General features: G+C 42.3%; 2 protein-coding genes across 6 annotated transcripts in view; one reads left to right on the top strand and one right to left on the bottom strand.

Annotated features, from left to right (window-relative positions):
• The window catches only part of TRMT6 (tRNA methyltransferase 6 non-catalytic subunit), a 30,997-nt gene extending 19,916 nt beyond the window's left edge, over positions 1-11,081 (top strand). For both annotated transcript variants that reach the window (XM_053200233.1, XM_053200232.1), the window contains exon 11: positions 10,931-11,081. Coding sequence is in view for 1 of the 2 variants with exons in the window: in XM_053200232.1 (XP_053056207.1) it covers positions 10,931-10,939 (9 nt within the window). In the remaining variant the exon portion in view is untranslated. The remainder of the gene's footprint in view (positions 1-10,930) is intronic.
• Positions 5,257-15,147, bottom strand: part of CHGB (chromogranin B) — a 31,988-nt gene continuing 22,097 nt past the window's right edge. For 2 of the 4 annotated variants that reach the window (XM_053200229.1, XM_015078186.3), the window contains exons 2-5: positions 13,802-13,848; positions 13,193-13,286; positions 6,750-8,485; positions 5,257-5,655 (exon numbers count right to left, since the gene is read on the bottom strand). In XM_053200229.1, the coding sequence (XP_053056204.1) occupies positions 5,572-5,655; positions 6,750-8,485; positions 13,193-13,286; positions 13,802-13,837 (1,950 nt within the window). In that variant the 5' untranslated portion in view covers positions 13,838-13,848 and the 3' untranslated portion in view covers positions 5,257-5,571. The remainder of the gene's footprint in view (positions 5,656-6,749; positions 8,486-13,192; positions 13,287-13,801; positions 13,849-15,147) is intronic. The other 2 variants (XM_053200231.1, XM_015078185.3) reach the window with 1 other exon arrangement.

Raw genomic sequence — 15,147 nt, 5'->3', positions numbered from 1 at the left:
AATATTAATTCTTCCAATCTTTGAGCACAGAATATCTTTCCATTTATTTGTGTCTTCTTCAACTTCTTTCATCAATGTTTTAGAGTTCTCAGTGGCATCCCTATCTTATTCCTGATCTCAGAGGAAAAACTTTTAGCTTTTCACCATTAAGTATGATGTTAGCTGTGGGCTTATCATTTATGGTTTTTATTATATTGAGGTATGTTCCCTCTATACTTATTTTTTGAGGGTTTTCATCATAAATGGATGTTAAATTTTGTCAAATACTTTTTCTACATCTATTGGGATAATCATATGGTTTTTATCTCTCATTTTGTTAATGTAGTGTATCATGTTAATTGATTTACAGATGTTGAACCATCCTTACATCCCTGGAATAAATCCCATTTGATTATGGTGTATGATCCTTTTAATGTATTGTTGAATTCAGTTTGCTGAGGATTTTTGTATCTATACTCAGTGGCGATATTGGCCTGTAATTTGCTTGTGGTGCTCTTGTCTGATTTTGGTGTTAGAATAATACTGACCTCATAGAAATGAGTTTGGAAGCATTTCCTTCTCTTAAATTGTTTGGAACATTTTTAGGATTGGTATTAATTCCTCTTTGAGTGTTTGGTAGAATTCACCAGTGAAACCGTCTGGTCTTGTACTTTTGTTTGTTGGCAGGTTTTTGATGTCTGATTCAACCTACTTATTAGTAATTGGTCTACTCAGATTTTCTAATTCTTCATAACTCAGTCTTGGAAGGTTGTATGTTTCTAGGGATGTCCCATATCTTCTAGGTTGTCCAATTTGTTGGCATATAATTATTCATAGTAGTCTCTTATGATCCTTTGTATTTCTGTCTGTTGTAATGGCTCTTCTTTCATTTCTGATTTTACTTATTTGAGCCCTCTCTTTTTTTCTTGGTAAGTCTAGCTAAAAGTATGCCAGTTTTGTTCACCTTTTTAAAGAAGCTGCTCTTTGTTTCACTGATTTTTTTTCTTTTGTCTTTTCTTTTTTTGTCTTTTTAGTCTAATATCATTGATTTCCCCTCTGATCTTTGTCATTTCCTTCCTTCTACTAACTTTGGGCTTCATTTATTCTTCTTTCTCCAGTTTTAAGGCTTTAAATACCATCTCTGTGATGATGACTCCCACATGATGTCTGTAGCACATCCTTTCCCTTGAGCTCCAGGCCTATATACCCAACTCAACACCTCCAGTTGGGTATCTGGTCATGACTTAATATAGCCTAATCTGATATCTTCCCTCCTAAGCCAAGCCTCCTCACCTCTGCTCTTCCCTGTTGCTCAGGCCTAAAGCATTCATCCTTGACACCTCTCTTTCACTCATGCCACACCAAATCCTTCAGCCCTACCTGTCCTCTGTCTTCAAAATAGATCCATAGTTTGACTACTTCTCCCTACCCCCTGGTTCAAGTGCCACATCCTGGTTCAAGCCATCACAGTGACCCACCAGGATTATTGCATCGATCTCCTTACTGGTTTTTGTGTTTGTGTCCTCACTTCCCCTACAGCCTTCTCTCAACCCAGGAGCTGGAGTATTGTTATTGTATAAAGCAAATCATGTCAGTCCTTTGCTGACAACTCTCCAGTTGCAAAGGCAAAAGTCCTTACCAGGCCATACAAAGCCCTGTGTGATCTGGCTAGTGCCACTTCACTTTCTACGTCCCCCACGTGGGCCTCCCTGCACTTCTTCAAACATACCGACCACATTTACTGTCTTGGGGCCTTTGCACTTGTTATTCCCTCTGCCTGAAGTGTCCTTCCCCCAGAAGTCCACATGGCTGACAACCCACACTTTTTTTTTTTAGGGTGTTTCACTTTCTCCCTGAGGCCAGTTATGTATCCAAGAGGCTGGTTTCTGAGCTCCAGAGTAATAATGATTTCATTTTCATGAGTTAATTATTTTAGCACCTGAGATCTCCCAATTATACTATATTTTACAATGATATGTTGTACATTTTCATTTTGTTAATTTTTTTTTACTGTTTATATTTTTGACAGAGAGAGAGAGACAAAGCATGAGTGGGGGAGGGGCAGAGAGAGAGAGACACACACACAGAATCTGAAGCAGGCTCCAGATTCTGAGCTGTCAGCACAGAGCCCGATGCGGGGCCCGAACCCACGGACTGCAAGATCATGACCAGAGCTGAAGTCGGCCGCTCAACCAACTGAGCCACCCAGGCGCCCCTGTACATTTTCATTTTGTAATGCTAGGACCCTTTCTCCCCTCCTGTTCCATCACTGTGCTTTAATTCCTCCTTGATAAAATATTAATTAGAGACCATGACAATTCAAATATTCAAATAGGAAAAGAACTTTAAATACAGATAGTTACATCTGCAAAAGGATTTGAGAGGAGAGGGTTAGAAGCCATTTGTTTCTCATTGTATTAGATACCCAGGGCTGTCCTAACAAAGGACCTGGAGGCCAGAAGTCCCAATCAAGGTATCAGCAGGGTCACTCTCCTCCTGACAGTTCTAGGGGAGAATCTTTCCTCTTCCAGCTTGTGGTGACCCCAGATGTTTGGCTGGTGGCAGCCCACTTTTAATCTCTACCACCATCCTCACATGGCCATCTTCCCTTCATGTTTATGTCTTCAGATGACATTCTCCTCTGTGTGTGTCTGTGTCCAGATTTCCCTCCTCTGATAAGGACACTAGTTGTATTGGATATGGGCCCACCTTAATGACCTCAACAGAACTTCCTTGCATCGGCAGAGACGATTTTCAAGTAAGGTCGTGTTCACAGGTGCTAGGGGTTAGGTCTTCAACATGTCATTTTGGAAGACACGATTCAACCCAAAACAGCCACTGTATGCCTTTCAGGACTACTTGATGTTTTGCCATCAATATATACTACTTTGATTAAAAGAGGAAAAAAACAGTGGCCTGGATTTGTCTCAAATAAATGGTGAGTTTGTCTTAAATAAATGGTGGCATCGCATCCCCAGAGGTCCTAATCACACTCTGCTGGCACCATGAGTCAGGTGGGATCCTCTTGAATGTCTCCTGTATCCTTGATAGGTCATCTGTGCCTACGCATTCTCCTGCCCTGAAGAATTTGCAAACTAAAATGAAAGGATGTGCTACTGCACAGGACATCCACCAGAGGCCAGGACCATGTGTTGCTAGGCTCCATCTGCCAGCAGCTTCTCATGAACAGTGGTGTGTGTGTGTGTGTGTGTGTGTGTGTGTGTGTGTGTGTGTGTGAGAGAGAGAGAGAGAGAGAGTGAGTGACTTGCCAGGCTGGCATTTGGTGCATTGCAGTGTTTTGCCTTCTCTTATCCAGTGAGTAAGCTATTCATCTTGGACCCTTGAATCTTCTTTATTAGGAAGTGATTTTTTCTACTGAACTGCAATAGAGAAAAGGGAGAGACATTGTTGTGTCTACTGCAATGTGTTAAGAATTTCTTTTTTTTTCCTTGTTTTGTTTTTTTAATTTTTATTCATTTTTGAGAGAGAGAGAGAGACAGAACGTGAGTGGGGGAAGGGCCGAGAGAGGGGGAAGACACAGAATCTGAAGCAGGCTCCAGGCTCTGAGCTGCCAGCACAGAGCCTGACACAGGGCTCGAACCCACAAACTGTGAGATCATCACTTGAGCCGAAGTGGGACACTTAACTGACTGAGCCACCCAGGCGCCCCTTAAGCATTTCTTAGTAACTTGTATCAAGATTCCATAACACAAAGGGTTACAATGGCAATATATGAAACTGTAGTTGTATTATTTTCCATAATACAAGCTTGGCTCTGAATGGTTTCTTAGGTTTGGGTCCCCCAGAAGCAAACCCTAAGGTAGGAAGTTGAGGACAAGTAGTTTATTTGGGAGGTGATTCCAGGAAACACCAGTTGAGGTTACCAGTAGGAAAGTGGGACAAGGAGGTAAAGGCAGCCTATAAAGCTATATTACCAAGCAGGTTGCTGCTGTGGCACCTGGGGCTCTATCCCTTGGGAGACACCATTGGTGAGGAATGAAATGACAGGTAAAAGAAGAGGACATTTTCCACCTGTCTTGCTGTAGCTAGCTGCAGGGTCAGTGGTAGCAGCCAACATTTCCTGCATCATGCCATATGTCAGGCACTATTCTAAGTGTCTTGCTTACTCATATCATCCTCATAACAACCCAGTGAGGCAGGTATCCTTATTTTGCTGATGAACTTGAGGTCCAGAGAGGGGAAAACTTGTCCAAAGTCATACCTTTACTTAGTAACAGAGTCAGAACCCTGTCTTCTTACAGAGTAGAAATCAGACAGGCCCTGAGGGTCCAGGGATCTGTCTGGACCAGCCCAGATGTTCTGATTTTCAGTCCGAGTGCTTCCCATGATCCAGGCTCTCCTTGGCCCTGAAAAGTGACCCTTGGCTTGCTATTCCCAGAGCTTTCCAGATAATAAGATTTAAAAAGTAATGTCTTATGATCATTTTTGAAACAGCTTCTTCAAGTCTACTTAAACTTTCTTTATCCTGGGGGAATAGATGTCTTTTCTTGAGCTCTTTCACTTTATATCCTGGACGTTCTTTTACTTAAAGTTTTGCTTTTTTTTTTCTTTTTCCTATTCTGCACCCAGAGACAAACAAATCCTAGTGCTATCCTCTCAAATTTATTTTTATTTATTTAATTTATTTTCTTTTAATTTACATCCAAGTTACTTATGCAACAATGATTTCAGGAGTAGATTCGTATTAAGGAATGCCCCTTACCCATTTAGCCCATCCCCCTCCCACAACCCCTCCAGTAACCCTCTGTTTGTTCTCCATATTTAAGAGTCTCTTACTGGAAGGGGCGCCTGGGTGGCTCAGTCGGTTGAGCATCCAACTTCGACTCAGGTCATGATCTCACAGTTTGTGGGTTTGAGCCCTGCGTTGGGCTCTGTGCTAACAGCTCAGAGCCTGGAGCCTGCTTTGGATTCTATGTCTCCCTCTCTCTCTGCCCATCCCCCACTCATGCTCTGTCTCTGTCTGTCTCAAAAATAAGTAAACATTAAAAAAATTTTTTAAAAAGAAAAAAAAAGAGTCTCATGTTTTGTCCCCTTCCCTATTTTTATAGTATTTTTGCTTCCCTTCCCTTATGTTCATCTGTTTTATATCTTAAAGTCCTCATGTGAGTAAAGTCCTATGATATTTGTCTTTCTCTGACTAATTTCACTTAGCATAATACCCTCTAGTTCCATCCACATAGTCAAATTTACTTTAAAGAATGGATTCGAAAATCACACTCCACCCTGAGATGCCCAAAGAAGCTAAGAACATGAAGCTTTGGTCTCAGATGAATCTTTTATTGTTTCAAACCAAGACAAACATATTTTTTCAAAGATGATAGCACAATCATTGTCACAAGCATGTTAATATGTCTATTTTGCAAGAAAGGATATGCTACAAGTCATGCTATTCATATTTTCAATAGCATTCTGGCAAAAATTAAAGCATTTCCAAATTGTGTCAAACATTTAATGAATAGTGAATTCTACTTTCTGCTCTTGGGTAAATAAATGGTGTCTTTCAGTGAAGTGAGTGGAAAATAGATAATGTGAGAGTTGCTTCTTTAAAACTGCCCTTTGCTCCAACAACCATCAGCCTCTTCGGTTGCCACTGAACTTCTCAGCTATTTTCTGTAGTTCCAAATCCATTGCAGCCAAGTTTTCAAGTTCTTTTTCCTAGAAAATACAGAAAAGTGGAGGCATGAGGTCTCAGATCAATTAGTTTTATTGTAGTTTGAAGGAGTATGAACAGAAAGGGGAATATTTGATATGTTAGAAGTCATATGAGACACCCTACCATCAGTGGTGCTCAAAGTGTGGTCCCCTCACCAGAAGCATCAGCATCTCCAAGGAACTTGTCAGAAATTCAGATTCTCGGGCCTCACCCAAGGACCTACTCAATCAGAAACCCTGAAGGCTAGGAATCTCTTGAGATTCTTATGCACGTTCAAGTTTGAGAAACACCAACCAACATAATATTAGGAAAAAATCATTGTTCAGGCTGGTACAGTTCTGATAATGTTAACTCTCCAAAATGTAAACTAATTGTTATAGTCCAGTAGCTGATAACAAAATGGGGTGATATCTTTAGCTGATAGACTAAAATGGGGTGCCTGGGTGACTGGGTTAAGCGACTGACTTCAGCTCAGGTCATGATCTCATGGCTCGTGGGTTCAAGCCCCGCTCTCGGGCTCTGTGCTGACAGCTCAGAGTCTGGATGGAGCCTGCTTCACATTCTGTGTTTCCCTCTCTCTCTGCCCCTCCCCCACTCATGCTCTTTCTCTGTCTCTCAAAAATAAACGTTTAAAAAATTAAAAATTAAGATAGACTAAAGCAATTAATTTCTATATCATCTGTTCTTTCTTCCCCTGGGAAATAGTGGTGAAAAGTTAAATGACCAAGAAGACACCAAAATAGTGGTTGTCAACCTTGACTGAACAATGACTGGGAGCTTTGAAAAATCCTCATGCCCACGTAGTACCCAGTACCAAATACACAGAATCCCTGGAGGTGGGTCCAAACATCAGTAATTACTCAAGCCTTGCAGGTGATTCCAATGTGCAGCAAAGGTTGAGAAGCACTGCAGTAGGGTGAGTGCACAGGGATATGGACAATGGACTCAAACCCAGAGGTTATCTCCACTCTCTTATGGGGGTAGATTCTCATGGTAATTGATTCCCACCAATTTCTCCACATTAATATCAGATAGTCTTGAACATATCAACATTAACCATCTTAAATTAATTTTAAGCAAAAGCCCCACACTGTACCTCTTCCTCTGTCAGAACTCCCTGGCCGGCCCTGTCCTTTTCATTTTCTGCTGCATGGCGTGGGCTCATCTGCTCCTCAGAGTCATAAAAGTCTGGAAATTCAGCTGACTTCTTCCTGTAGTGAAGGAGCTGGTCCAGTTCAGCCACTCTGTCGTACTGCCTTTTCAGATCCAGTTTGGGGGGGAGATTTCTCTTCTCATAGCCCCAATTCACGTCCTCTTCGAAGGGCTTTTTCTCCCACAAGTCATAGTTGTATTCCGGGAAGAAGTTCTTCTCATTCAAGGTCAGCCCATTTTCTTCTTCACCCTCAAGAAAATTGTCATCCATGTTGTCTTTTCTCTCAAAATGGCTGCTCCTCCACTGAGGAGGGTCATAGTATGTGTTGAGCAGCTCCCCTAATCTCTTCCTCTTGTCAGTGGTGTGAAGGGGAGTATACTGTTTGCCTTGAAGCCTAGCTTCTTCCCTGCTCTCTTTAGCATCTTCCAGGTCCTCCTGCTGCTGCCACTTCCCTTGGGCTCCTTCTTCACCATAGTTCAGGTAATTTCTGTCCTGCTCTTTCCACTCGCCTTGTGGATGCCTCCTTGCCTTGTCCATCTGGCTCTCTTGAACACGGTAGTGTCCTTCACCCAAGAACCGTTTTTCTTGTTTATTGTCTGGAATGGAATATGCACCTGGTTCCCCTCCTCTGGTTCTATAGTGGTGTCCCCCTTCTCGGACCCTCTCTTCCTCACTTTCTTCATTATATCCATGTGCCATCTTGTCAAGCTCTGAGCTGGGGCCATTTCTCTTGTCCTCCTCCTGGCTCTCCTCACTGGGAGGTCTTGGAGCCCTGTAGTCCTCACTTCCTCTGCTGCCATATTGTCCCTGCTCCAGGTCCTCAGGAGCCTGGACAGCTGGGTAACTCCTCACTTCTTCCCCATATTCAGGTTCTTCTTCCTCTGAAGCCCTGTAGTGGGCTGGATGATGGTCCCTCCTTTCCCCTACAGTGGACATGCCCACGTTTGACTCCGATTCCTCACGAAAGTGTCCCCTCTCATCGGAGGGAGGTTTCCCTTCTTGAGAGGACCTGTCAGGCCTGCTCCTCCCATGGTGGTGTCTTGGCTTCCAGCGTCGTTTGTCCACCTCAGGGTCAGCATCTTCCTGACTTTCCTCAGATTCTTCCTGGCTCCCAACTTGGTTTTTAGACTCTTGAAGGTGTTTCTCCTGGCTTCTTGTGTCCTCACGACTCTCCTGGCTACTCCTCTCTCGACTGTGTGTCATCTCCTCAGGCGGCCCAGCAGAGTGTATACCATATCTGGCAACTAAGTCCTCTTTTTTCTTAGCAGTAGCCTGGTTTCTTTTGTTGAGAAAGGCATTTTGTGTCTCTTCTGGCTCTTCCAGGTTTTTCTCTTCACTGCCATCTTTCCCATGCTCCCTTTTCTGGTATTTCTCTCCCTCCTCTTCCTTCCTGTCCTCTTCCTCGGTTTTCTCAGAATGGTGTGTCTTTGCTTCTTTGGAGACTTGACTGTTAGAGGGGTAGAGGCCTCCTTGGGGTTCACCTGCTTCTTCTCGGCTATGCCCACCTCCCGCTGTGTCTGCCATTGTCAGGCCTTGGGTATCCTCCCCTGGGGCTCTTGTTTCCTCCCTACCAGAAGGCCTGTGGGCTTCTGAGGCATCAGCTGGGTTTCTTAACAACCTTACTTCAAATCGTGTGTTTTCATTTTCATTTTTCTCTTCATCTTTGACCTCTTTTCTACCTATCATGAAAATAAAAAAGCATAAGCATAACTTCAGAATTGCCTGTGGTTCAACAAGCACCAGCCTCAGTGATCACTGCAAAACGTAAGGACCTGAAAAATCACTTGAGTAATTGTTTGAAGTTTATTTTTGAGAGAGATAGAGTGAGTGGGGGAGGGGCAGAGAGAGCAGGAGAGAGAGAGAATCTCACTGTCAGCGTGGATCCCTGATGTGGGGCCCAAACCCACCAACCTCGAGATCATGACCTGAGCCAAAACCAAGCGTTGAATGCTCAACCGACTGAACCATTCAGGCACCCCACTTGGGTAATTTTTTAAGTTAATGAAAAATATACTCAGATTACTTTTGAAAGCAAATGGTATGAAAGCTCCTTGGCTGTGTTAAATCTAATAATAAACGCTTTCTATTTTTACTTTTTTCATAGCACCCAACCAGCATTTCTCGGTACTATTAATGATAAAATGGAAATCCAAATAGAGATTTATGAAATGTTAGACTTTAGAGCCAGAAGAAACCTTTGAATTCATCTTGTTCAACCTCCTCTTTTTGCAGACAAAGACAGTGAAATTCAGAAAGGTGTATTTAGGGACCGTTCTTTCTATATTGGCTGTAAGATCTAAAAAATTAGCATTATGTAAATAGCTCTAACTAGAATCCAGCTAAATGAAGTTAAATAGCCAAAGGGAAACATCAGGATTCAAAGGAGGATGTAAAATTTTAAATTATTAGTTTATCAGCCTTTTTTTATTCAATCAACTGTGTAGACCCAAGGTAGCAGTAAGTGACATTATAACTTACTAACTGGTGACAAGAAGTGGGTGTATTTCTTCCCTTAGAAAACTGTACAGCAGTAGGAAGAACCATTTCTTCCATCACTCAGGTCCTATCTGCCCAACATATTCTCAGATGTTCAAGATGAAAATCAGTATACTGAGTTATCTTTGTGTTTCATTAGTCAACAGTAAATGGTATAACTGGTATTTCAATTGAATGTGTTCTATCTTTTCCAGATGTCAGTAGCTCTTTTACTAAATCCTCCTTAATTCAGGGGAGTCCCATGAGAGGAGATATGCAGCTAACGCTGTCTGAATGATAGCTGGAAGGCCTTGAATTTCAACTTGTCACTGAGTTCAGACAGAATTCCTGAAGCCCAAGCCTCTCATAACTCTGGGGCTACATCTGCACTGTCCCACTGTGCTATCAGCCTTTGGTGGCTACTCAGTATTTGAAATGCGGCTGATCCAAACTGAGATGAGCTATAAGTGTAAGATGCCTACCAGATTTCTAAGACTTTGTATGAAAAAAAAAGCAAAACATCTCAATTTTTCATATTGATTATATGTTGAAATAATACTTGGGATGTATTGGATAATATATATTATAAATACATTAGGTGTGGGGGCACCTGACTGGCTTGGTTGGAAGAGCATGCAACTCTTGATCTCGGGGTCATGAGTTTGAGCCCCATGTTAGACATAGAGATTACTTAAAAAAAAACTTTAATAAAATAAATAAATCTATTGGTTGTATAAGAATTATATATTGAATAAAATGTATTAGATACAAATAATATATATTATGAATATTAATTTCATCTGTCTCTTTTTACTTTTTTAATGTGGCCACTAAGAAATTTGAAATTATATTTGTGATTCACATTATATTTCTACAAAACAGTACTGATGAGTCATTTTGAACTGACGTTTGCAAAATTGGGTCTTTGTAAAAATGTCGAAAAAATAGCAGATGGTCTGTACCTCTCTGCTTAAAGCCCAGCCTGGCATGATAACATTCTCATGTTTTATGAATCAACTGAAATGTCTCTGACCTTTCACACCCAGACACCTAAGAGCTGGCGCCTTTCCAGTGATTTTGTCTTTTAAGAACCAGTGCAACATTGAGGCAGGTGAGGTTGTCCAAGTAGGCATAGGTAAGCAAGGAAGCTTTGGGCAGAGACTGACATCATTCTGAGAGTCAGATGACATAACCCTGATCAGACAGGATCTCAGCTTTCCAGGGCAGGGGCTGTGTCACCCCTTTCCTACTGCCTACTGGTCAGGAACAGAAGTATTTTTCTTTCTCCCCAGTTATATGTGTGCTCCCTGTAGCAGCTTGTGACTGAGGCTTAGCACTTCCTCCTAAATTTAGCTTTAAGTCCCCACAGGTGAGATCAGAGTACTGTGATTAGCAGCACATAGTCACGGTCAATCTGTAAAACCAAGGTGTGAAGCCCGTCCTTACTTTCAAGTAAAAATGGGGGAAATGTACCTTCCATCCCTAACTTTCATGTTGCAAGGATAACCAGATTAACCTGGACAAAGAGATTCTCGTACCTATTAAGAAATGGACTATGTATTCCCCGAGGTCTCTTCAAGCCACAAACAGTGATTCTCTTCCACTCTCCCAGTGCTCATTTACTCAGTAAGCATATGCTTGCTCCACAGACATGCTGAAGAGAGTGGGGAGTGGAGATGGAGATGAGCTACAGGTGGGAGGGAGAATTCATCCATCCAGCTGGCCAAAACCTCTACCGGTCTTCTGAGCAGCTTAAGACATATCAGCAGGAGAGAAAACTAGAATCGGGCAGAAGCCACAAACTAGTAACCCAGAGGTGAGTTCTTTTTGGCCTAAATAGCATTTTTAGCAATTTCAAATTCAGAGGCAATACTCAAATACCAGGAGATATTGCTTACAAATCCAAATTTTCACTTCTCTTGAAAAATCCCAAATCTGATAATAAAGTCTGTATTTCTCGGTTGGAGCAGAAAAATATCTCCCCCTGTACCCTCACCCCCTCCAGAAGGGACATGTATCTTCCAGTCTGTGAGTTACTTTCTATTCTGCCTTATTCCTTATGCTATCTGTCTGGCCCTGGCTGATGTCTGAGTCTGCAACCCAGAGGAGCTCTTAAACCCTTGTGTAGTTCTTGGGTGCAGTGTCACCAGGGTCCTGTTAGACATGAGTCATTAGATTTTAACCAGTTTCCCTGAGGCTGTCTCAAAGACATCAAAAGACCCCAGGGCACAGTCAGTGATAAGGGGAGGCTAGAATTGCCATGGCCACAAAGTAAGGGCTGAGCAGGCAAGCAGAATCCGACATTCAACAGCTCTTCCTAACCAATCACAGTTCTTTGATGACCTAGTATGGCAAACCCCACACTTTTGCATCCATCTGGTAAACAAAACAAAGAGAAGGGAGATAGTGAGATGGGTCTGCCCAGAGGAGCTGCCTTTTGTCCCTGCCTGAAGATTCATTCTGTTTGTACACATTCCCTGTAATGGCTGGAAAAGAAAGTTGGGGAGAAATTCAGAAAGAGATGTCTAGGCTGGGATTGGTAGGGAAGCTTCCTCCCATTGTTCATGGGGCCCTTGCAGACTCAGGTCCCCACATCTACTATAATTACCCTGAAGCCTCCAATGGTGGATTGAGTCCTGCTAGGTTACTCTTTTGGTCAATTGCCAATACTGGTTTTTACCATTTTATGTATGAGGGCTCATGTGCAGCAATAGCAAGAGTATTCTCCTGCAACAAGAGATTTTGGAGGTGACAAGAAAAAAAAAAAAGATCACCATTCCCAGCCTCACTAAAAATTTAAAAGCAGAGAAGGTGTTGAAGAGAACAGTGATTTTTGGATTTGTTTGCATCATTTTGACTTCATGTATAAAGGAGGCAGCATAGGGGCGCCTGGGTGGCTCAGTTGGTTAAGCATCCAACTTCAGCTCAGGTCATGATCTCTCAGTTCATGAGTTCAAGCTCCACATCAGATTCTGTGCTGAGAGCTCAGAGCCTGGAGTCTGCTTCAGATTCTGTGTCTCCCTCTCTCTCTCTCTCTGCCCTCCCTACTCATTCTCTCTCTCTCTCTCTCTCTCTCTCTCAAAAATAAATAAATGTTAAAAAAAATTTAAAAGAGACAGCATAGTTTTGAAAAATTGATCTTTTAATGTCAATGCCCAATGGATACTGCTTGCATTACTGTTCAGATTTTGACTTCGACAGAAGTTGATTTGTATAGAGAATACATCCCACTCTAGATTCAGAAGGTCACTGCTCTGACCCACTGAATGCTCTGCTTTTACCCTCCCCTTTTTAGTTCTCAGGCCTAACCTCTACCATTTGGTAGTACCTCCCATTCTAATCAGCTGTAAATGAAAATGGCTTAAACAATCTGTCGTGTAAAGAGGGCAGAAGTTTCCAAGTCGCCCTTCAAGCTTCTAACTTCTCACTGTCAGAAGAGCAGAAGGCAGGGAGAAGAATAATTAAGATCTACTTCTATCTTTTTGTCTTCCAACACTCCCAGAACACTTAACCCCTACTACCTAATAACAAAAAAGCACTCCCCACACCTCCCTCCACCCAAGTAAAAGCCTGTTCTAAAAATCCAAACTCTGGAACCAAGGAATTTAAGAACTGATAGACATCTCAAAGACTATCATTGAGTTCAACTCCCTTATTTTACTTTGAGAAAATAAGCCCAGAAAGGCAAGAGGTCTTTCCCCATGGTCACATTAAGCTATTAAGTGGCAGATTGGGACTAGAAGCCATATCTTCTATCTCCTCAGATACTAGTCTAGTCTGTACTCTTTCCATTGCATTACCCACTCCCCTGATTCTCCCCTCATTTGGAGGTAAAGTGGAAGCTGAAGTGGAGCAAGCAGGAGGAAGGATCACCTGAGGGACAAAGATCTCCAGCAGTGTAGGACACTTACTCTTTTTCAGGACTTGGCGACACTCAGGGGTGATGGGTGGAGCATTGGACTTCGACAGAGCATTTGAGAGGACCTCGATGATGCAGCGAGTCACCTGGGGGGAAACCCAAAAGCAGGTTGGCAAAAGCTGGTGTCACTGGGATGATGGCCTAACCCAAACCAGAGCTGCTGTAGAGAGAGGGTCGGCTCTGTGGCCTATAGTGGTGTGGGATCCTTGGGGCAGAAATGTAGATTTACAGGACCATCATGAAACATCCCAGGCTTTTCCACAGAACACTGCACAATGGAACTGGGTCAAGATTACACAAGAGAAGAGAACTACCTCCCCCCCCCCCCCACCACCATTTCTTGCAGATCCAAAGGAAAATAGTGATGACAGCTATCCTCAAGAGCACTAAAGACACTGGGAAGGAAGTGAGATCCCAAGGCAAGAGGGACATCCTTTGCCCCCATTTCCCTTAGGGATGAAAACCTGGCTTTGTAACACTATTTTGTAGGGTTTTTATTCTTGTTGTTTCTTTTGTTTGTTTGTTTGTTTGGTATGATAAGGAGTGGGAGAATCTAGAGTCTAGATGAAAGTCTACATTCGAGACTTCCATTTCAACTTACCATTTCTTCATTGTGGTTCCTGTTATCCACTGGCATAGAACTGACTGCTTTGAAGGAGAAAAAGAAAAGAGAAATGACTTGAGCTGATTTTTGGAAGCTGTGTGACCCCAAACTCACAAAATCACTCCCACTCCCTGCACATTACTTGGAAAGAGTGGCAGAGTCACAGCTGAGCAGAGTGGAGATAGCTGGGTAAGATTGGTCCAGGAGCCATAATTGCCCCAGTTGCTCATGTACACACACACACACACACACACACACACACACACACACACACACACCTGTTTTCCCTAGCAATGTCTTAAACATGATTTAGAAATGAATACTATCTTATATGCAGTATAAATCAAATCCAGACCACAGACAAAGAGAGCTTCTGAGATACTGGCAATGTTCTGTTTCTTGATTGTGGTACTGATTACGCAGATGTGCTCAATGAGAGAAAAATTCATTAATCCATATACTTATGATCTGTGCAGTTTTCTAATTGGATATTGTACTTCAATAAAAAATTGAAAACCTACTTTAAATGAAACCAGGGTACCCTCCTCAACCCTTATGCCTACCCAAAATGGGTAAAGATTTGTGATTCCCTCTACCTATTGCTGTCCCCACCAAAATATCCTCCCCACAACTCATTTCATTTTTGAAGTCATGGTTGTGATTATTTTACATAACTAATTACCTTGTTTTTACCCCCAGTCCTTTTTCTGAACAAGCTTGCTTACGCATGTGTATCAGTGTTGTGTTTCCCTTTCCCCATGTTGGCTGTAAACAGCAGGGGAGGGATCTGATTCTAGTTAATAATATCATATATGAAATAGGTGTTTAACAACTGGCTTATCAGAATATTTTTAAACAGTAAATCTTCATTTATTTAAATTAAATTTCATAAGAGTTTGCTTGTTTTGAACCAGCGATTAAAGTGTCTTTGTCTTCTTAGGAAATGCTTCAAGTGCTTTTAATTTTCCAATGCCACTTTTTTTTCTTTCAAAGCTGCTTTGATTCTTTTATCTTTCGCTTTGACTCTGTTCTGTCTAAGCCCTTTCCATTGGAGAAGCTCAAAGCATTTACATGTAGGCCCATCTCCACAGTTCTCCTGACACTCCCTGGAGTGGACAGCTGCCATTATGGCTGACGAAGCTCAGTGCACAAAGTTCTTCTAGGTCCCTGAGACAAGAAAAGAGCTAGCTGAAGGAAGAGCAAAAGTCAGACATCAGAGATGAAAGCTACTCAAATGCAATTTATTTTTAACCAGCAATCTGACCTCTCCTCCCCGAATGTTTATTCTCCAAGTCTCTTTAACTACCTGTCTCTAATCAGTTACACATCATCCCAGGCTCAAC

This window comes from Acinonyx jubatus, chromosome A3 (genome assembly GCF_027475565.1).
Source record: "Acinonyx jubatus isolate Ajub_Pintada_27869175 chromosome A3, VMU_Ajub_asm_v1.0, whole genome shotgun sequence".
NCBI classification, from domain to species: Eukaryota; Metazoa; Chordata; class Mammalia; order Carnivora; family Felidae; genus Acinonyx; species Acinonyx jubatus.
The sequence above is the reverse complement of the archived record's forward strand: the minus strand, read 5'-3'. Positions and strand labels throughout refer to the sequence as shown.